The sequence below is a fragment of the Pimephales promelas genome, chromosome 5 (assembly GCF_988280905.1).
Source record: "Pimephales promelas chromosome 5, fPimPro1.hap1.1, whole genome shotgun sequence".
Classification (NCBI taxonomy): domain Eukaryota; kingdom Metazoa; phylum Chordata; class Actinopteri; order Cypriniformes; family Leuciscidae; genus Pimephales; species Pimephales promelas.
In genome coordinates, this window is record NC_142773.1 from 404663 (window position 1) to 429174 (window position 24512).

Genomic DNA, 24512 nt, shown 5'->3' on the forward strand with positions numbered 1-24512 from the left:
TGTATGTGTGTGTGTGTTTGATGCTCTTCCACCAGGCGGCGCTATAACGCCTTCCTTCAATCAACTGCGTTCAAATCTCCGCAACGTAAGCACATATCTTTCACAAAACATGTATTATATCTGTTTCATTAAACATCTACCATGATTAAATAAAGTAAATAGATGATAAATGAAATAAGCGTTGAATGGTGTCGAGAGCGAGCGGATACTGTAATTACACACGTGATTAAAAACACAAATGTGATTGGTCCATCCTGAGCAGCGCTGAGTAAAGTAACAGGGAGCACGTGACGCGACTCAGTCTAAGCTCGCGCTGTGCCAGAATGCGCTGTGCCACTAGTCCCTATATAGGGTGCTTCGTTCTCAATTCTTATTTTTGTGCAATTTGTATTTTTGTGAATTATATCCCTGCAGGATTTTAAAATATAATTTCCAAATTCCTGTAGGACTGTGTTATGCAATTATGCAGGACTTTGCAAGTTGTCTTCTGCTGGATTCATGCAGAAGAAATAACTTCACAACAAACAATGTATTATATTATCACAATGTTTTATTTATTGAAACTGTCAGACTCAGAGCAGAGAGAAACGGAGTCCAATTCACATGCATGCAGCTGATGGGAACTTTTCAGATGCTGATGTGAGCAGAATTTCTGATCTTTTCTTTTTATCCAGTTTTTGCATACATTTGCAAATATCTGTGCTCATATCTTTTATTTTTAATGTGTAATAAATGCGCAATTTGTGACAGGAAAGCTTTTCTGCTGATGACGAGGATGATGTTTTTAGCACAGCTTATGAGAACTTTCCACAGACTCTTGTGAGAATAAAATTTAGATCTTGAAAACCAAGGGTTGCCTTGTCAGTGGGAAGGTGAAAATCAGCAGTCCATGTTTACAGTTCGCTTTGCATTTGTGATTCAGTGGCTCGTTGTGCTGTACAGAATGTCAAGCAATTCATGCATAAATGGTATAAAAGGTCCATCTCCTCTAATGCTGCTGATGTTTTTTAACATGGTTACTGGATTTGGATATGACTACATGATGCATGGCATATTACTTGGTGTTACAAAACTCTTTCATGGCACACAAGCTGTAGCAGAGCAAATTGTTAACATGTTTAACCTTGTGTTGTGTTGAACAATGTTGGGTGGCACCAAGATTGTGATAAAGTGTATCTAAAAGAATCAACCATGCAGTTCAAACCAAACATGGGTCTGTAGCATTAATACGATCATTTTTTTAGATGTAGGTAATGCGCAGGGAGACGGTCATGCCTTCATTGATGTTATGAAAATAACAAGTAATGACATCAGCAAAGACAGAGAATCAGGGATAACAGCAACAAGCGTTTTAAAAGAAAGAGGGATAGACTCAGTTGAACTAATCAGATGCACAGACATACATTCAACCTGTGTCTATCTCAAGGACCCGCCAGCTCTTGCAAATATATATATATATATATATATATATATATATATATATATATATATATATATATATATATATATATATATATATGCATCCAACCAAACAGATGGGAGTTGGATTAAAATTAAATTGCTGGTTTTGATGGATGTGCATAAATGCATAATTTTGAAATGATATTTTTTTTGCCTATATCTATTCTTACTCTTAATTGTATTCATTTATTTTTTTAAGACTCGTTGTTTCTATTGCTGCCAACAGAGCATAATATATCAAAAATAGTTCAATGAAATGTACTTGAATCTAATTAAATAAAAAAGTATGAATATAAAACTACAGAAACTATCACAGTTTTTTCTCTAGTCTAGACATTATATAGTTTATCCTGAATCCAAAACCTGTAAAAAAAAACCTCCTGTAAGAAAATATTTAGTTTCTGCAGGAATGATAAAATCCTGCAGGGTTTTTCTCTTGTGTTGCACAGCAGTATGTACAGGACATTTGTAATTTTTATTTTATTTATTTATTTTTTCAATGTTTTTCAACAAGTCAAATCCTATATATATAAAAAACACGTTTCCACTGGAGGCGTACGATCAGATTGACGTGGGGTTGGTTTGGTGACGTTTGCTCAAATGCAATCAATTGAAAAGTAACTTAGTCATCATAGCGAAGTAGCATGATGCTAATCTGTCTATTAAAAAGCCATAGCCTGCACAACTTAATTCCTATGTTCCCCTTAAAACAGTCACCGGTGCTTTCTGTAATATGCATGTACTTGCGGGCGTCATGGTTCGGTGCATGAATATAAAAATAAATAACTCGTGTGCATTTTAATTAATGTAGCTAATGCGGTGGAACTACATTATACGCGGGATCTTTAGGGACAATCTGAGATTGCAATGCTGGAATGTGAGATCAAACAGTGGAAACAATGTTGTTTTGTATGTTTTTAATACCTCGTCATTTTGTTCATACAGGACATTATACAAACTGCAATGTGTTAACTTATATTTGTTTACACTCGCAATAAAACACAACATTGTGCTTTTGTCAAACAAATTCTTGCGTGTTTTGAGTGAGTTTCTTTCCTGTTTATGCTCGCCAGCCATAATCTCTGTCGTTGTTCGGACAAAAGCTTAGTCTTCTCACATCCATGGAGTCTAATGACGGGTATAGTGTAAAATCCCGATTTAACTGAACATCCGGCACGATTTTATCATCCATTGACCCAGCAGGAGATGACCATTTTCACTTTATAGCACGAAACTCATTTCACTTCGTTCAACTCGTATTGCTTCTTCAAATGTTTTGCCCTCAGCAATGGCGCCGGGTCGGCAAATGCCCGTATGTTGTGACGTCATGTGGGAACTATGTATTTTGAGCACCCCCTTACTATTTTCAGAAGCACCCTCAGTGATTTGGTTCTAGAACCGGGCCTGCCCTCTGCTGGTACAACACACACACATTCAGGCTCAATATTTACTCTAAAACTCCAACATTTTTATATACTATGAATGAGAAAGTGTAATTTGCTGTGAAATAAAAGGTGTTTCACTGCCGCCTCATCAGGTCTGTCAGAGGATGGTTGAAATCTAAATGAAGTGTTAATTTCTAACAGTGAAGTCACTGTATCTTCAGTCTCTGTTGATTCTGTTGACTGTGAGTCTCTGTAGTGGATCCTTATTCACCATCAGATGATCAGCAGAACATCAGACTGGCCTCGAATACCTAAAATAAAACACACACACACAGTCACATATGCAGAATGAGATATTACATCTGTCACATCTTTACATAAGAAAACTAACTAGATAATCTATATTAATTCCTTCTCCAACATGATAATATAGCTTCTATCTGATGCTCAAAGTCACTTTACAAAATCAAAAGCACATGAAAGGTCACTTTCACACAACGGACAGCTGATCCAGAACCAGCTGAAATCATCATTACACTCACTACAGATTTAATATCAGTTAATAACAACCCATAGCTCATAGCTTTATGCGAGTACCCATAGCTCAAGATTAATTTATCCACGCTGTTACAAAGAGCGTTTTAGAAAATCTTTTGTTCCAACTGCAATTAGATTTTACAATCAGTGCTATATAAGATGATGCAGATGATGGTCATATATATAATCATGGTCATAATGCTTTGAAAAATTGATATTTGAGTACAAGACCTGTTGTTGTTGTGTATGTTATTGTTATGTTTTTATTTTATTTTTATTGTATTATGTGCTGCTGTGACATATAAATTCCCCCCCCCTGGGGATTAATAAAGTAAATCAAATCAAATCAAACCAAATCTCAGATTATCACACACAGTTAAAGGGGAAAATCTGAAAATAACATTAATATTACTCTCACAATCAGTCACAACAGTATGAGCAGAATTACACTAATTTATATTCTCACACACACACACACGCACACGCACATGCACACACACACACACACGCACATGCACACACACACACACACACACACACACACACACACACACACACACACACACACACACACATACTTGTTTTTGTGGTATAGAAGGTCGCACCGGTGTGGTGGTGGTATATAGGGACACACCTTTCCCAATGCCCTACAGTGATGATACAACTATCAAAAATTTTGTTTTGATCTGCAGATCACAAATCTGACTTTAAATGTTCTATACACACAACAGAACAGAAAATATAAAAATGGTGGTATACAAGGACATTCCCGCCCCCTCCTAAAATGTTCCCGCCTATGACATAATTGTGATTTATGGGGCCCGACCTGATTATGAGGACACTCATTTTACAATACACAAAATATGTCATTTGGGTGGATTACAGGGACCTATGTGTTTTACTGGTACATGCCCACACACACACACAAACCTGACGAGATGGTGTATTACCAAGACTAAGGTGATTTAAGAGTACTGGATCTTAAACACAATACACAACTGCACAATCCAACATTATAAGGACAAGTGTGTTTACTGGTACATGCCCACACACACACACAAACCTGATAACATAGTGTATTACCAAGACTAGGGTGATTTAAGAGTACTGGATCTCCAATACAATACACAAAAAAACTTGCAACATTACAGGGACAGAAGTGTTTTACAAGTGCTTTAATTATGACTTCAATAATATCATCATAAACATTGAGTTTTTTTTCAGTTTTACCATGTAATTCCATCATGTCATGCCATTTTAAGTGTAAAGTCACATCCACAAACTTAAAAACATGGTCAATGATTGACAAAACAGCCCTTTGAAGCAGACACATTTTAAAGATGTCATTAAACAGGCTTTGAAATGTATAAAATTAACTCACTCAACATACAATAGATGCTGCTTAGTGCTGCACAGTATTGAAGAAAAAAGCGATATGCGTTAACTCATTAAATAATGCGATATTCGATACAGTAATGTTTAAAGTGTGTAAAACAAACTTAAATTATCTATTATTTAACCTTACATACATGTTTCACATTCTTTTTGTGACAAGAAAACATCAGCTTCTGAAAGTGAACATCAGTGTTTTACTGTACACTGATATTAAAATAATACTTCTTATGCTAAAGCACAGGGTTCAGATTATCCTACATTAGGATTATTTAACAACAGAAACTGAATAATCAAATGTGAAAATAAAACACTGCTTAGTTTTCACTGTATTAATTACATATATACAGTTATTCAGCAAACAGCAGTGAGTGATTTTCTTTTGTTCATGACCCCAGCTATTGCAAGCTTTCGCGATATGCATATCGCGATATATACATTTGCAAAACAAACCAAATTACAACGGACGGTTTACCTCTGTTATTTCCAGAAAATATAAACAGAATTGTCAAGTCAAGTTTCAAAGCAGATTTACAGGAAAATTATTTAACAAAGTTTGCTTGGGTTGTACATCAGCTCTAGAAGAGTCTAGTGTCAATATAACTATCATTGTAAGTACATGAGCTCCCGTGTGTTTAGAGCTTACTAAAGCATGTATTCTCCTGCGCTGAGAATGAGAGTGAGGTAGAGATTGAAACTCCACGGAAAGGGTCTTCAGTGGTCTTACACTTCTGCCATTCAGTCAGTGTGGCCAGTTTTCCTTTGGTTATATGTGCCTTAACATGTTTAATTGCAGCTGTAACTTCAGCATTTGACCAGCACACTTTTTGTCCTTTCCACAAGGTTTTCAATTTCTTCCTCACTGTCATTCTCTGTACAGAATACAACATGCTTTGTAAGTACATGAGCTCTCATAGATAAAGCTTACTAGATGGTCATATTCTGATTTAAACCTCGGGTACCTTGAGGCACGTCAGTGGTTTTCTCGATGGGCATCTTCTGAACACCTGGAAGAAATCAGTTATATACTGATCAGAAACTCAGATGTAACTCAAACCTGTATCTAGAGCTTAAAACTGGTTTTACATCTGATATCTAAAAAATACATTTCAAATGATATTCAGATGAAATGTTGTGTTAAACAGATGCTTTTAAAGTTTTAGACCAACATGAACATCATCAACGTATTGGTATCGGCCAGAATTACAATGTCGGTGCAACGCTGACTCCATTAATGTTCTTCTAGAAAAGGTGCACACTATAGTGCAAATATCTGATTATTGATAACTGATTATTGACTGATTATTACAATTAATGACAAAAGAAATGTTAAGAAATGTAATCTGATATTACCTACTGAAACACTATAGCATTATATATATACACACACACACACACTGAACAATTATAAACGCAACACATTTGTTTTTGCCCCCATTTTTCATGAGCTGAACTCAAAGATTTAAGACTTTTTCTATGTACACAAAAGGCCATTTCTCTCAAATATTGTTCACATATCGTTTAAATCAGTGTTAGTGAGCACTTCTCCTTTGCCGAGATAATCCATCCACCTCACAGGTGTGGCGTATCAAGATGCTGATTAGACTATGTGATTATTGCACAGGTGTGCCTCAGGCTGGCCACATTAAAATGTGCAGTTCTACTGTATTGGGGGGTCAAAAAACCCTCAGTCAGTCTCTGGTGTGAGCACCATTTGCCTCACGCAGTGCAACACATCTCTTTCGCATAGAGTTGATCAGGTTGTTGATTGTGGAGTGTGTAATGTTGGTCCAGTGTTGGTCCACTTGCTGGATATTGGCAGAACCTGGAACACACCGTCTTAAACGCCGATCCAGAGCATCCCAAACATGCTCAATGGGTCACATATCCGGTGAGTATGCTGGCCATGCAAGAACTGGGATGTTTTCAGCTTCCAGGAACATGGGGCCGTGCGTTAACATGCTGCAACATGACACAACAATGGGCCTCAGGATCTCGTCACAGTCTCTCTGTGCATTCAAAATGCCATCAATAAAATGCACCTGTGTTCATTGTCCATAACATACGCCTGCCCATTCCATAACCCTCCCGCCACCATGGGCCACTCGATCCACAACGTTGACATCAGCAAACCGCTCATCCATACGACGGCATACACGGTGTCTGCCATCTGTCCTGTACAGTGAAAACCGGGATTCATCCGTGGAGAGAACAGCTCTCTAAAGTGCCAGACGGCATCGAATGTGAGAATTAGCCCACTCAAGTCGGTTACAAGGATGAACTGTAGTCCAGCCGAGACCCCGATGAGGAGGACGAGCATGCGGATGAGCTTCCCTGAGACACTTTCTGACAGCTATGCAAACCGGTTGTTGCAGCAGCAGTCCGGTTGGCTGGTCTCAGTCTTGTAGGAGAAGAGGCTGGATGTGGAGGTCCTGGGCTGATGTGGTTACACGTGGTGTGCGGTTGTGAGGCCGGCTGGATGTGCTGGAAAATTCTCTGAAACACCTTTGGAAACGGCTAATGGTAGAGAAATTAACATTCAATTCATGGGCAACAGCTCTGGTGGACATTCCTGCAGTCGGCATGCCAATCGCACGCTCCCTCAAAACTTCGACATCTGAGGCATTGTGCTGTGTGATAAAACTGCACATTATAGAGCGGCCTTTTATTGTGGCCAGCCTAAAACACACCTGTGAGGTGGATGGATTATCTCGGCAAAGAAGAAGTGCTCACTAACACATATTTATGAACAATATTTGAGAGAAATGGCCTTTTGTGTACATAGAAAAAGTCTCAGATCTTTGAGTTCAGCTCATGAAAAATGGGGGCAAAAACAAAAGTGTTGCGTTTATAATTGTTTTCAGTGTATACAACTGGCTTAAAACAATTAAGCCAGTTATATACGCAACACAGTATAATTTTAATTTGACCATTGGGTGCGGATACTTAAGTCAGAGAGCATTATTAGGGCGTGTGGATGATGTGTGTTTGGCTGTGGATTCGGGTGACATTGGAGCTCATCTTACTCTAAAGCAGTGAATCTGCACGCAATAACAGCTCGGGTGCACACGGCTAACTTGGTTTATCAAGTTAGTGGTATTACATCCTGCATAATCTGTGTGCGTGACATGAGCGCACACAGCGCGTGTCTTCTCCAGGTCTTACCGGGTTGTTCATAAAAGCCAAATGTGGCCAGATGTAGGCTTTTAAAGTAGTTGGAGCATTTTTATTGACTCGCACTCGGGGGGACTCGCCTCCCTCTGCCAGTGTATGCTACCGCAACAAAGCACATACGTGATAAATGACGTCAGAAAAAAGCGGTCTATTACTGTGGTCTATTATTGTGGTCTATTACTGAACCGATACCAAATCGTCCTCGTCCGCATCACAATGCATCGTAGAAACGATTCATTTTGACACCCATAACAAACGCAGTCATGGCGCAGCACAAAGTGAAATTGTTGTGGACAGCAGAGATGGAGGATCAGCTAGATTTGTGGCAACAGCACGAATGTTTATACAATGTGTTATGTAAAACCTTTCCAAAAACTATTCTGTATTCTGTATACTGTATTCTGAACTCTTGCGAGATTTTGTGCTCACAGTCGAGACTCTGGTTAAAAACCTGTTCGTGTGTGGAGCAAAACTATAGGAGCAAAATGGTTAAATCTAGGATTTTTGGCCTCATGTTTGTGGTCTATCACATTTTGAAAATCTTATAAGATGTAAAAATTATTTTGGTGTGTACCCAGCATTAGTTGACACATACCAACATAACTAGAGACGCTGCAGCTCCAGCAGCAACATCTCCTCCAGAACCGCTTCCATCAGGATCACTGGCAGCAGAATCCGTCACACTGATCTCATCTAAGAGAAAAAGAGACATTTAAAACAAGAACATCTTCAGTTTAACCTGTATTCAGATGTCATTTATGAAACATGAAAAATTACGCCGTTTAATAATAATAATATTAATAAAAACTATAATACTTCACTAAGATGCCTATTATTCGAATTATCGCTAAGACCGTAATATTCTAAAACTGTCAATGAAAAATTAATATTTTATAATGCGTATATTATTTTACAATAGGAGGTTATAATACTTTCTTAATTTCGTCACTTAAGCTGTTATACTGGCAGAAACCTGCAGTTTCAGTGAAAACAGGTTTATAAACGCATCTTATTACAAAATCTTATTACCACAAAATATGTGGATATAATGCGAATGTGAAAATAATGTAACTGGTGCTGGTTGCGTGCCAAATGCATGTTAAACTCAGAGATGGAGTTCACTGCATTCATTCCCTGAGAAACGGGGCGTGGAAAAAGGCAGATCATGAGCTGATCGAGCGAGTAAAGTGTGCTCTTCAGCACTTACTTAATTATCGACTTTTGCCATTTGATAAGGGCGCTATAAACCATGTTGTACTTTTGATTTTAGTTTGTTTGAGAGATGCTTTGCCAAAAATAAATAATATTTAAAAGAAATATGATATAATATAAAATAAACACAGACAAATATTTTTGGTTCATTTGGATCAAACTGTGGTGGGTCACTAGAGTAAAGGTAATAAATGGTAACACTGTATAAATTTGACTCCGAAAAAAAGCCAAATAATAAACAGTTAAGAGGCTATAATGACATGTTATAGTGAGATATGACAGTGCTTCTGCAACACGCATCACTACAGATGAGTAGCTGAGTATCTCTTCAGCATTCTGATGCGCAAAATACCAATTGAAAACTAAAGTCACAGATGATCAACAGAGTCATCTTGATGATTTTACCAGTGCAGATGTTACTCTCTCTCTATTGATCTTAAAATTAGCTGACGATACATAAAATGTGGCTCATAGTGGTTGCTTTCAATGACGTGAACACCTTTAAATCTGATATAGCGTGGGATTTGAAGATTCGGATTTATATCCGTTTTGTGAACACATTTATGTGGCCAGGTGTAAATGGAATTGTTTTGACAATGAAATGACCCAGGGCCTTTACCATGAAGCTGGTTTAGGTGGCTAGCCAGCTATGTTTCAGTTTACTTTGCGCCAACCCTGGGTTTAAGGCACCATGAAAGTCTTTTAGTAATTTTTAGTAATGTTTATTTAGAATAATAAATTTGTATGATTTAGAAATTATTATTCCCTTAATCTATCACACATGTACAATTTTAGTTCATCAACTACAATGCAGATTTTAAATGAATAAATAAATATATAAAAGGTAACATAAATATACTTTAGAATCAATAGATGAAGCTATAAAATGCTATAGCTATAAAAATATGAAGCTATAAAACTTCACAACTTTTACTTGCACTGATATACAGTGACAAGTCTTTTTCTTTTAGTTGTCCTCTTTCATAGACAGATATTTTCTTCTTGTTGTGTAAATTTGTTTAAATTCTTAATATTTTAATATTTCTATTTAATAAGTGAATTGTGCTGCTTCTCTTGCGAGAAATGAATTTCAGTTTTGAATGAGTTTCTCTTTCTCAGCATGTGATTGGCTGTTGGCTACTGATGTCACACCTAAACTCAGGATCAAAGCCTGAGTTGACAGAGAAAGTTGATGATCAGCATCATGGTACAGGCCTCAGGTGTAAAAAAAAAATATGATGTGATAAAGATCTTACTAGACTAGCAATTTCTAAAATGATGCAATGCTCTTTTTATTACCATGTCAACACAGTCTTGACTCTTGACCCTCCAATGATGATCTGATATGGTCCTTCTCAGGGCTCATCTGAAAGCAAGGTAAAGAAAGAAAAAATTAACATTCTACTAAAGACAAAGGACTCAGAGATTCTCCAAATGAAGCAGCACAGATACTTGACTCCATCAACACTGACTGATCACGGTCATAAAACATAAGATTAAAACAATTTCACATTATCAATGATATACTTGAGCAAAAGAAGGCTGATCATGCCAAAACAAATTCAGGCATGATGGTACATTTCAAACCACTTAGTATTAATAGTGATCAAATTAATGAGATGAATAGGGACTTCAGTTTTAAAACAGGGTGACATACGCAAGTTGTGATCATGTATATAGTTAAAACCCTATAGATATATGGTCATAACCACTCAGAGATGTATGATATATAGGGCTCCATATCAGTATTGGAAAATAAATTTTTAATGTTATCGTTGTCAATTCGATAGGAAAATTAGGTTGATTAACACTGATGAATAATGGATTATGTCCTTCAGCTTCAGATGTGCGCTGTTCCCCATGATGGTTGTGAACAGTTTGAATCACAAATCTGTGATCTCTTTTATTTTGTTATATGTATATGTATATATATATATATATATATACTTTATCTCATATAGAAATCATTTGGCTGAGTAAATAATCGCTGCAGTAAAGCGCTTCACTGTAGGCCTAGCGGTGATCATCTCCTTTAGCACATGCGCTCAAACAGCAAAGCAGAACAATAATAACTATGATTGGGACTGTCATATACATAACATTATAATGAGCAAACTACTGCATTAAAAACTTTGTGAATTCTTTGGGTTTAGCTGCTGTTTCATCCACAACAGGAGTTTCACTATGTAACTTTTCTCAAGTTAATGTCTGCATGATTTTGTATATCTAATCAATCATATATAGGCTGTGTTCCGTTGAGCTAAAACCATCTAATAAAGCTTCAGTTTATGGGTGTTCCTTCAGCTCTTAAGCTTTAGCACAGCTCAAACACAACGCTATTTGAAACAGAAATATTAAAGATGTTTACTGTAATATTCAAATGTTTAATATTAAAAAGTTCTACATGTTTAAAAAACACTGATGCGTTATTATTCATAACTAGTACTTTTTTTTGTTCTTGTATCATTTATCAACAATATGGTTTGAGTAAAATCATTCCCTTATTGTGTGTGCGGAGTGGACTTGGCAAACCCAGACAACTTCCGGCAAATTTAGATTTACTCTGCAAGTAAGTCTGGCATAGACCTCATTCAAGCCTATTTCTAATCCGTCAAAATCGCGGAACTTATCAGAAACGTTGGCTTCCATTGACTCCCAATCATTTTGGTGACAGCGAATAACTTTACATCGAAGATGTCCAAAGACTCCATTTGTCCATTATTTATTTCTAAAGAAAAGGGTAAAGAAAAGTCTATGGCATGAGGCGCACACACGCAGTCTCTCGCTGTCTCCCTCTCCCTCTCCAACGTGCGCGTACTATACGGTTTATTGAAGCACTGTCTGATCTGTCTCGCACGCGCTTTTGCTCGCTCGCTCTAGATTCCGGGAGATTTGAACTAATTTGCGATTATCCAGGAGCCGTTATCAATATGCGGGAGACTCCCGGAACGTCTGCCGATAGCGAGGATATTATTGAAGATGCCGAAGACAAAACGCTGCAAGGTTTGGCTGCATTTCACGTGTAAAATTACGCGTCAGAACGATTGTCTGAACTTAAGCCCATATAGAATCACCATTCGCACCGCCTTGACGCTCACGTCGTCATATTATATTAGTGCGCGCATGCTCTGCTCCTCAGATTTCTCTGTTGAAAAAGGAAGCTTGTCAGCAGCGCGAGGAGTTTGGCAGCGAACGGAGCATCTCGTTCCCTATTCAGAGAACATGGTTTACACAGAGACGTTCTCTTTCATACGTTCATATGCAGTGGGAACGAAATATAAAACTGGATAAGAGCTTAACTAGTAAATGACCAGATAACTTACATGACTACTTAAAGCAGACAAAACATGGGAACCTGTTACCATGTCGATATTATATTACCCTGGTAGTAATCTCTATTAATCTCCAGTATAATTATATTGTTTGATATAATATTGTTTTATTTGATATTATGTAAATATGATTTTTTATTTTATATTTGGTTTATTTATTATTAACATATGTTACTTGTTTATATTGTAAGTTAATATTGTGTCCAGTTTGGCCCTGTAAATAAAGGGATATTATTTTTTTGACAAAGTGTGTGCGGTTTCCTTTTCTTGAGTACCGTTTCAAGAACCATTTAGGCACCGGAACCGTTTAAAAAATACCTAGTAGGTACTGGTATCGGATAAAACCCAAACGATACCAAACCCTACTAAAGAAACATGACAATGTATAAAAGGCCCCATTACTTTGTATCTTACGTTACGGCCGATTTAGAAGATGTTTTTGTAAAAATAGGCTAACGATTGCGTCACGAGACTCTGTCGCACACTAGAGCAATTACCATATAGAGTGGAGGAGAAGCTCAGCATTCGGGGGGACGTGGAGGCATAAAGTCAAGGGAGAAGCCCATAGAGAGCTGTAGAGTTGCTCCTGCTGCGAGCTCATGGACAGCTCTTACTCGCGCTCTCCGGCTCTGCAAGATTCGGAAGGGAATGATTCAGATTTCTCTTTGCACCGCTACTAGGTTACTCAAGTCTCATCTCCGTCGTCAAGCTCAGTTTGAGCCTGCGCAGTCGTTCAGCCATTTCTTTTACAGTCTATGGTTTTAAGCGATTTGAACGTTTCCTTTTTGTTAAAACCCGAGCAAAGAACAACACTCGGAGATGTTTCTCCGTCATCACCGCACTAACACCGCACTGCCACGATGAAGATTTTAAAACTGGAAGACGAAAAAAGTGGAAAAATACCCCTTAAATTTAACCATTTTAACCCTACTATTAAATCTAACAGATGCTAACATTGTCTTCAATGGTGTTCAACACACATACCTCTGTTAAAATCTCAGAAAATTTGGTTTGGGGTTTAATGGCTCTTTAAGAAAGATTAATAAATCCTGTAGAACTATTGTTCATTGTTAGTTAATGTTAACTAATACTAACAAGACACTAACATTTTTTTTCAAAAAAGTGAATGGAAATATGAATGTAAAATAAATTTTAAAGTTTATTAATTCCTCACTGGTTCAAACTAGGCTACTGTACTGTATTTGTTTGTTTCATGTTGAAGTGTTTGGGAGATTGGCTTTTAATGATGATCGTTTCGTTTTTGTAATTAGGCCTTTCAAAGTATATACAATTTGCCAATATATCAGATCTCGGCTTTCAAATATAAAGAATGATCAGTTATTGAACTCGGCCCAAATGTTCATATCTGTGTATCCCTAATTTGATTTCCAAAAATAAAAAAAACAAAAAACAATACCTTCTGTTCATCTCCGACTTGATTTCGAGTGTTGATTTCGAGAGTGGAGCAATCAACCTCACTGGGAGTCTACAAAACATAAAAGTAGACATGAAACACTGGTGTAAATATGTGAACACTAGATCTCACAATGTGTCTGCTTCGTTTGCTCATTCTCTTCCAGCACAACTCTCACTTACCTCGTGTAGTCCCAGAGTCAGAGCACATAATCATCACTGCCTGAGGACAACTGGGTCTTATGGCTCATCTGAAAATATGAAATAAAGCATTACATACAGAACACTTCACCTAAGAGTTTAAAAAAATCATAATATATAAGGATAATGTAGTCAGCCAGTTATTAATAATCAGGGTCCCGATACACAGCTACCTATCAATACTTATTTCCACATGAAATATTGATTTGAGATAATATACAAGATTACAAAACATTTCAATATTTAAATGTTAGCCAAGGTAATTTTAATGGATTTTATGCATCACATTACAAGTGTTTTCATTAAAGAATGTCACGTGTCTTACACCATTTTTTTATGAGGACATCATAAGATGAGATGAGATGTTCCTGATGTTTGACTTGACTGGAGAATCTCAGTGTGTTGTGTAAGTTTGACAGAAGTCTGGTCTATGAGGACAGTAGTTTTACCAGGACACTGGTAACTAGAAACATTTGGATGGCACCCTGAGTTTAAGTATGTTTATGTATGAGAGTGATATAATACGAGACATTGCGCCTGTGCTAGAAATACAGTACGTGATCATGACTCACTTCTTATACACACAATCATAATTCAGTGACTGATAACAATCTGTTTCTGAGGAACTGAAATCTGTTCTATTCTTTAAGGAATAACTCAATTATTACATTAACATGGTCTTATCAGTTATCATCTGAAAAAAAGAAAGAAGAGCAAATAATATATATATATATATATATATATATATATATAAAGACAAACAAGTACAAATTTTATTATTACTTATTGAAAGCCAATTTCAACAGAGGTTACTATTTTTTAACTTCTTCAATGATTACATTTAATCTAACAAGCACAAATAGTTTTTGATATTGGTATTCGCCAAAATGAGCTGTGAATTATGGGTCAGTATATCAGTATCAATCCTACTATTCCATATGTGTGTCCTGGTAAAACTGTGTCCTCATAGACCAGGATTCTGTCAAACTTACACAACACACACAGATTCTCCAGTCAAGTCAAACATCATGTTCTTATGATGTCCTCATAAAACGGTGTCCTCATAAACCAGGTGTAAAGCTACACACAACCTGACATACTGTAATGAACACGCATGTAATGTGATGCACTAAAGCCCTGAACATTAATCTGTAGGGCTGCACAATATATTGCTTTATCATTCATACCTATCTGTGGTAGTGAGTCTAGTGACACTGCAGTATTAGGCCTATGTGAAGTCAGGCTATACATGCATAACCTAAAGATGATGCAGTGTTATTTTACAGTTATTTACTCAATTTCAGTACCTAAATGTTGTTAGACTCACCTGGAAAATATGAGCCACTGATTATTTCACATCTTTGTTACATTTTTTTATCTATGCTTTCCATTTATTATTTTCTATACAGATACAAACCCCAACAAAATCACGCCAATCATTCTAGAATGATTAATTATCTCCAAATAGAGCTATTTAAGTAATTTGTAGAAATTGCTTTTTATATTGCATTATATATTGTAGAAAAAACAAATATTGCAATATCAGTGTTTTGCAATATCGTGCCGATCTATTACATAGGGTCATTTTTAACCTTTAATAATAAAACAAGTAAAATCAACACTATAAATAACATATCATGTAGCTGACACAGCTTTATTAAACAGTGTCACTTCAGCATGGAAACACTGAATTCAGCTTTATAATGATGGCTGAATCTGCCCTGGAGTAATCCTGACCTTTTGGCAAAATGAGCTGTGAATTATGGGTCAGTATATCAGTATCGATCCTAATATTCCATATTTGTGTCCTGGTAAAACTGTGTCCTCATAGACCAGGATTCTGTCAAACTTACACAACACACACAGATTCTCCAGTCAAGTCAAACATCAGGAACATGTTCTTATGATGTCCTCATAAAACGGTGTCCTCATAAACCAGGTGTAAAGCTACACACAACCTGACATACTGTAATGAACACGCATGTAATGTGATGCACTAAAGCCCTGAACATTAATCTGTAGGGCTGCACAATATATTGCTTTATCATTCATACCTATCTGTGGTAGTGAGTCTAGTGACACTGCAGTATTAGGCCTATGTGAAGTCAGGCTATACATGCATAACCTAAAGATGATGCAGTGTTATTTTACAGTTATTTACTCAATTTCAGTACCTAAATGTTGCTAGACTTACCTGGAAAATATGAGCCACTGATTATTTCACATCCTTGTTACATTTTTTTTTATCTATGCTTATTTTTTTCTATACAGATACAAACCCCAACAAAATCACGCCAATCATTCTAGAATGATTCATTATTGCCAAATAGAGCTATTTAAGTCATTTGTAGAAATTGCTTTTTATATGTTGCATTATGTATTGTAGAAAAAAACAACAACAAATATTGCAATATCAGTTTTTTGCAATATCGTGCCTGTCTATTACATTGGGTCATTTTTAACCTTTAATAATAAAACAAGTAACTGTAAATAACATATCATGTACCTGACACAGCTTTATTAAACAGTGTCACTTAAGCATGGAAACACTGAATTCAGCTTTATAATGATGGCTGAATCTGCCCTGGAGTAATCCTGACCTATTGACATATTATTCAACAAGTTTGTTTTAAATAAATCGATAAATTATGGTAAACGGCATTCAAGTTATTTTCATACTTTATTATATGATATTTAAGGAATATGTTAATTGAACATAACTATTCATTTAATAAATTGCATTCACAATTGATAAATTACAGGCAATAGTGACAGTATTAATAAGACTTAATCAGACTGACAGTTATATTAATATTCAGAGTATATTGAATTATAGTCAGGAGTGATAAGAGCACATGTTTCTTAATGTAAGCATAACTGTAGTAATATACTGTACTGGGTAAAAAACACAGACTGTAGTCATGACAACGCGTTATTATGAAGGCTAGACTATTTTATGTGATCATTAAAGGTAGCAGTTACAATTAAAGTTCAATCTAAAACGAGTTTAAAATGACACAAGCATCGCTGATTCCCTCATGTCAGTCTGTAAACAGAATCACTAACTTAAAAGTCCGCTAGCTCCGTTAACATCACGCGCTAGCTGCTTTCTAACTGTAAAACGAGCAGCAAAGAGCCTACAGGACATCACAAACAAGCCAAACAGACCCAGGTGCTATTAGAGAAGCAATTAAACAACATTATAACTTACCTAACACATAACAGTTGCTTTCATCGGGTCCAGATATGTCCTTTCGGTCCTTTCAGGTCCAGAGTTTGTCTCTCGTTCAAACAGGAAGTGACCGTGACGACCGTGACCTGATTAAGTTACGTCTAACTTATCATAATATAAACAGGGTTTTATTTATTTATTTATCATACAATTAATCCACAATTAATAAATTACAGGCAAAAATACTTAAATAATAATTATTTTGCATTAAGTTGCTTGTTATAAAGACTATGCTGACGCTGAATGAAGCTCCGCCCACCGGCGCCATTGTGTTTTCGCAATTTCCCGCCTACCGGTACCGATCTGTCCAATCACAGGCCTCGAAGCATACACTTGTGTAAAACATGCAAATTTTTGATGACGCGGGTGTAATACCGGGACCTGGCTACAGGGGCGACACTCGCGAAATCAGGGATACACTGTGTATGGTAAAATTTCAGGGTTTTGTGGTATATAAAGACATGGCGCCAAACTTTGAGAGGGAGCATCTGGGACATCGTAGATGGCGTTTACACTGTCGGAATTATGAGGACATGGCCTCTGTCCTCGTAAACCCAAATGTCCCCATAGTGCCGGTGCGTATTCAGGTCAAATGTCCTCGTAAACCACAAAAACAAACACACACACACACACACACACACACACACACACAGTGTTACTGAATCTGAACCATTACTTTTATTTCTAGTGAGTAAATCAGCCATTTGAACTTTAAATGAAAATGATGATGAAAATCGTTAAGAACTATTCTTACCACAGTGTCTCCAGTTTATAATGTGTATCATCCCTCAGATCCTTCAGCTGCTTCACTCCTGAGTCTCCTAGATTATTATCAGACAGATCCAGATCTCTCAGGTGTGAGGGGTTTGATCTCAGAGCTGAAGCCAGAGCAACACAACCTTCATCTGTGACTCCACAACCCATCAACCTGTAGAGAACAATGACACACATTAAGCCTATATCCAGAGATAAACACAACACTTAAACTATAAATAACATAATGTTGTCCAGGGGCATCGTAAAGGGGGGGTAAACGATGAAGATTCTCGGGGCCCATGACTAAGAGAGGGCCCAGAGAAGCCCTCAATAAAATTATGGTTCTAAAAAATTATATTTGATTGTTAAAATTATTAACTTTAAATTACTCTATTTGCTGTTTCCTGGTGTCAAAAAATGATTTTGTTTAGGAAACAAACATCCGTGGCCCCCTCTCCCCCTCTCAATTATCATAAAATGGTTCAGTCCACCCAAATTGTATCCAGGCAACGTATTTTTACACTCTGATTGTGTGAGACGTACATGCTTGGACAGATTCGGCTTGAAATCGTTCATCCTCGGATGCCAATCATGCGGTGCCGCGCGCTGTTACAAAAAAGCTGTGCACACAGCTTAGACACGGCTAAGTGAAACGAAGTCTTGGCGGTCTTGCGCACCGAACTTGTCACTTGCCGCGGACGCGCCGAGAATAAACAAGGCTGAGTTGATCCGTGTCAGCGCGCGCTCTGATCGCACTAACTTCGCCTCCGTTTCCCTCGTAAGCTGATATTACTATTTAAACATTCTCTATGATATCAGTCTCTTTCTCTCTCGAACATATGTAGGCTAGTTATAAATTATTTAGACTTTTAATGATTATTGCTTTATTTTTAAACTTTGTGGTTAAGAATCGTGTTAAAAATTTAATTTTGTGGGATATTTTCAATGTTCAGTGTTGACAGCTATGGTGTACGCATGCTTTGTAGATAGATACTTTCAGACAAACTTAGTCTCAACACAGTTGAGCTGACAAACAGCAGTATATTTACAACAGTCTGAAACAGGTGTAGGCTGAAGCTCTTGCTTATAATGCCTATCCTTTTTTTGAAAATATCTCTTATTTAAAAAATAAAAGTAAAATAATTATTGTCTTACATTATAATCTTGACAAACAAATCTAAAAAAATTTATTTCCTAAGCAGTACATTTGCACCATCCCAAATACAACAAAAACAGTTTGTTCATTTATCGCTCTTTAAATTGTTTCATTTAGTTTCATTGCATTATTTTTAAATAGTTTCTTTAACATGCTAAGTGTCCCTTCCAATTTAAATTATTGTCTATAATCACTCCAAGAAATGTAATCGCTGACACCCTTTCTATTTCAACTTCATTAATCATTCATTTACCTATTTTATTCGATAAACGACTACCAAATACAACACATTTTGTTTTCTTTAAATTTAATGTTAGTTTATTCAAATCAAACCAATATTTAGCAGTACCATTTCTTTTTCCATTGGATCCAGAAGTTGTTTCAGATTGTCACCAGAACAAAATAAGTTTGTATCATCTGCAAGTAATATCAATTTTAGTACTTTGGAAACCTCACATATATCATTAATGTATAACAGAAAAAGCAATGGGCCCAGCACAGAGGTTTGGGGAACCCCACATGTTACCTGCACCAATTGTGACCTGCAATTATCTATTTGGACATATTGATGCCTTTTCTCTAAATAATTACTTATCCAAGAGTGAGCTACCCCTCTTGCTTCATATTTTTTTTCAGTTTCTCTTGTGAGATCTCTAGATCTCCTTTTCTCTAGAAAAAGTCAAATGCTTTTTAAGATCGAAAAATACCCCAACTGTGTATTGTTTATTTTCTGTTGCGTTAGATATTTTCTCCACAAATCTTTTAACACATGTGAGACTGAACCCATTCTAAACCTATATTGTTGCTTGCTTAGTATATCATATTTTATAAGAAAATCATTTAATCTTGTGTAAACTAATTTTACCAATATTTTTTGAAAATTGTGAAAGCAAAGAAATGGGCTTATAAATTGAAAAGGTATGTCTATCTCCAGTTTTATATATGGGTATAACTTTAGCGATTTTCATTTTTTTAGGAAATGTGCCATTTTAAAAAGGCAAATTGCATATATGTTACCAGGGGTTTCTCAACACACTCGATAATATGTTTTACCATGTCCATGTTATTCCAGTCAGTTGATCTGACAATATCAATTATTTATTTCCATCTGTTCCTCTTATAAACATTGATTGCTTATTTACACTACTCATTTCTCTTTCCATTCTACTTTTTTATTAATTCCTACGTATCTCAATACATTTCAATTGAGCAGGGTGTAGCGGGTGCACGGCTTTGCATTACAGAGGACAAATTACGAATGTGGACATGGGATGGAGTTCAATTGTCTGATTGACTTAAATAGATGGGCATGATTTTATGTAAATTAATATGAAAAAAGTCAGCTGTGTTGTGTGGGGGGGGAGTGGAGAGTGACAGAGAAGACAGAAACTCTCGTAGCTCTCCTCAGAAAAACGCTTGCTACACACATATACTCACACATACACATGCATACACTCACACACACACACACACACACAGTTTGATTCTGTCGGTAGTTTCTAACCAAACGCCCGCAGCGAGTCTCGGCCTGACACATCACGGGGGAAGCCTGACACACCTCAGCTCTTACACCATGGACACACACACACACACACTTGCGACCCATGACTCTCTAAACTACTGCGGGATTTTACAGTTTGAAGCGTCTGTCACAGAAAAACACCATGTGCTGTCATGAACAAGAGGAATTTCTTCTCATAGGATAAGAACACACAGTCTCATTAATAACACACACACTGACGTGTCATCGATGGACTATAGTGTTTCTCCATGTCATAATCTGTGACTTTGACATGATGTAGATTTTAAACCTGGAGAAAAATCTCCACAGTATCCAGTTTCCTCCTGAAATTAAAGTGAATGGACTGTTAATCCTGACTGTGCTGAGATTGAGTGTGTTTAAAGTAAAGGGTGTTAAATGTATGTCATGATGTCAGAGTGTGTTTTTCAGTGTGACTATCAGTCCTGCAGTTTCAGCTTAATGAGGAGCAGCTCATGTGTTCAAGCATTTACAGATCAAACACATGAACTCACAGTGCAGGAGAAACACAGCAAACGCTTTATACATATTAATCCTCTTACATCATATGAACAGACGTCATCATATGAACAGACATTAAATTAATTTCATGAATTTAATAAGGTTGTTTCAATAGCTTTGCTCGTAATAAATGTAATAGTTATTTCCCTGAATTTTATTCCATTTGATTGTAATTTATAAAAATTCACAGTGACAGTTTAATGTGAGAGTCGTGTATGATCTTACCTTAGTGTCTCCAGTTTACAGTGAGGATTCGCCAGTCCATCAGAAAGCTGCTTCACTCCTGAGTCTCCTAGATTATTATATGACAGACTCAGGTGTCTCAGGTGTGAGGGGTTTGATCTCAGAGCTGAAGCCAGAGCAACACAACCTTCATCTGTGACTCCACACTCACTCAACCTGTAGAGAACAATGACACACATTAAGCCTATATCCAGAGATAAACACAACACTTAAACTATAAATAACATAGGCAAGGAAAGTTTATTTCTATAGCACATTTCATACACTATGGCAGTTCAAAAGTTTCACATAGAAATGAATTATAATAATCACACTATAGCAATTCATAGAGCTTTGCATAGAAAATAGATAAAATAAAAGCATGGTTAATAATGTATTTGTAAGCATTTTAAGGAATGTGTGTGTGTGTGTGTGCATGTGTGTGCGTGTGTGTGCGTGTGTTAGGGCTGGGAAAAAAAAAATCGATTCACCAAACTATCGTCATTGTTTTCCTCTGGTGGCTCTCAAAGACACTCCAGCGTGTGACGTTACAGTCGCTATATCCCTTTCAAGTGGACCCGTGGAAGCGGCGTGAGACTGAATCAGTGTTGCCAACTTAGCGCCTTTGTTGCTATTTTTAGCGACTTTTCAGACCCTTTAGTGACATTAAAAAGTGACTAGTGCCAAATCTAGGTCCTCTTTGGTCAAAGCTCAGTCTCCTCCAGATGTTGTCAGTGGTGCGAACGCAAGCTCTTGCTTTTTTTCCCTGCCGTCTCTCTCTCTCTCTCTCTCGCTGTGTCTCCCCTGTTCAGTGAATGATGAGAGGAGCAGCGGCTCGTTCTCACTGAGCAGTGTTTCTCACTGACGCATCACTTATCTGCTGCGCTTTTGTTTTACATTTAAAGAATTTAGTTTGACCATTTTAATTTTGTGCTTATTACTTGTAATACTCACTATCACAGAGCTTTAGTTCATCCAGTTCCCGAACTCTTAATTCAGATCATTTACACATATAAAAAATGTAGTCATTCACTATATCATTGCTACTCCATCTATTGTCTGACAAAAAAAAATTAGGAAAGGAAAACATCTTTATTGGACATTCGGCTATTTTATATTGTATTAAAATACAGTATGTGAGCATGAATTTAAAGAGAAAACATTAGTCAGAACACAAGAATGACGCGATGAAGTCATGAATAAGCTAATTGATATATTACTTTATCTAGCGACATTTAGGGAAGGCATTAGCTACTTTCCTTTGGAAATAGTTGGCAACACTGGGGGGGGGGGGGTCATGCATTATATGAGCTGATCAGCTAGTCTGAAATTAATAAGACCGTAGAAAATAGTAAAAAAAACAACAACGACATTACATTTACAATAATCTCTCTGTGTGCACGCGTCAGTGTTAGTGTCAGTTATTATTAACACAATAACGTAACACATGCAGGTTACGTTTCTCAACACTGAGAATGAATAAATAAACTGTTTCTCCAGACTCGCGCTTATCAGTAATCCACAAATCACAGCACTTTCATAATCACTAAGCCATAGGGTAGCGGTTTCAATTGTTCAGCATTGCTTGAGCGTTTTATAATTTGCATGGCTGAATGATTCTTCCTCTTATCTGAGTGACCATGAATGAGCGTGTTTTAAGATAATCCACGCGATCAGAAGTACCGTGACTACTAAGTCATTAAAGACATCGTTAAAATAGTCCAAGTGACTACAGGGGCTCAATCTTAAGTTAATCAAACGGCGAGAACACTTTTGTGCGCAAAAAAACAACAAAAATAACGACTTTATTTCAACTATTCGTTTATTTCTCCCTCTGCGCGAGTCAGGTTACTAGTTTAATAGCGTAAGCTTCTGTTATTGTACGTCACACGCATCACACACACATGACCAGCGTCGGCCAATAGTGAGCCTACGTGTGACGTAGCTCTACGCTATCAGACTACGTTAACTGACTAGAGGCGCATAGAGAAGGAAGTGAATAGTTGAAATAAAGTCGTTATTTTTGTTGTTTTTTTGCGCACAAAAGTGTTCTCGTCGTTTGATAAACTTAAGATTGAGTCCCTGTAGTCACTTGGACTATTTTAACGATGTCTTTAATGACTTTTCGGGGACAGCAAGAGCCAGTCCCTCAAGAAGCCTATGGACTGTATGCAGGATCGATCTTAATATGTTAAATATCTTAATTTGTCTTCCGAAGATGAACGAATTCTTACGGGGTTGGAACAACATGAGGGTGAGTAAATACTGACAGAATTTTCATTTTTGGGTGAACTAACCCTTTAAAACAACACATTTATCGATTACATTGTTTCTCCATGTTACGATCTCTTCTGAGTCGCAACAAAGTAAGGGAGTCACCACACGCAAGTTGTCATAATTCATGAGTTTATTTATCCATGAAAGACAAAAAACATTAATGATCAGTGTAAATGATAATCAGGGTGTCAGCAGATACGTAGGTGTACTTATGAACAACAGCAGTCCAGCCCATCTCAGTCCATGAAACGTTCAGCGACAACAGATATCCCACATGAAGTGGCGCAAGCGACGGTGGTGATCTCCCATACTCCAAAACCTCTCAACGAGTCCTCCTCATCCTCGTGACAGGAACCCCAAAGTACCCTCAAGCGAACAAATGAACACAAGTTCAATCGACTCTCTCTCGCTCTCATCTCAGTCCCAGTCTTTTATTGAGCAGCATGATGACCTTCAGGTGTATGACCACGCCCTTCAGCCAAATCACCTGTAACTCAGAAATGACGAGTTACTCACTGAAACCGTCACACACCCCCCTTTAACTCTTTCCCCGCCAGCGTTTTAAAAAAAAGTTGCCAGCCACCGCCAGGGTTTTTTACGATTTTCGCTAAATTTGAATGCCCCGCTGAATATTTTCTTCCATGAATATATGAAGATGATATATATAAAAATAAAGATCTGAGCCTCTGCTTTTAGGCAAAAAAAACGTTTTTATTTTATC

General features: G+C 37.0%; 1 protein-coding gene and 1 long non-coding RNA gene across 7 annotated transcripts in view; both read right to left on the reverse strand.

Moving 5' to 3' along the window:
• Positions 1-2363: 2363 nt before the first annotated feature.
• The window catches only part of LOC120487551 (NACHT, LRR and PYD domains-containing protein 3), a 44303-nt gene continuing 22154 nt past the window's right edge, over positions 2364-24512 (reverse strand). For 2 of the 4 annotated variants that reach the window (XM_089130778.1, XM_089130779.1), the window contains 3 exons: positions 21518-21691; positions 18094-18267; positions 2364-3157 (listed from right to left, as the gene is read on the reverse strand). In XM_089130778.1, the coding sequence (XP_088986904.1) occupies positions 3139-3157; positions 18094-18267; positions 21518-21691 (367 nt within the window). In that variant the 3' untranslated portion in view covers positions 2364-3138. Of the gene's footprint in view, positions 3158-18089; positions 18268-21517; positions 21692-24512 lie in introns of those variants that run through there. The other 2 variants (XM_089130781.1, XM_089130780.1) reach the window with 2 other exon arrangements.
• On the reverse strand, positions 4012-17956 carry LOC120486116 (uncharacterized). Of its 3 annotated transcripts, none has more exons than XR_016168430.1 (7): positions 17319-17956; positions 14090-14157; positions 13911-13979; positions 10461-10527; positions 8545-8642; positions 5738-5782; positions 4012-4030 (listed from the first exon to the last, which is right to left on the reverse strand). It is a non-coding gene; the product is annotated as an uncharacterized LOC120486116 (long non-coding RNA). The 3 variants fall into 3 exon arrangements; XR_016168429.1 differs by lacking the exon at positions 4012-4030 and adding an exon at positions 4544-5647 and having other exon boundaries at positions 17319-17955; XR_016168428.1 differs by lacking the exon at positions 4012-4030 and having other exon boundaries at positions 4544-5782; positions 17319-17948.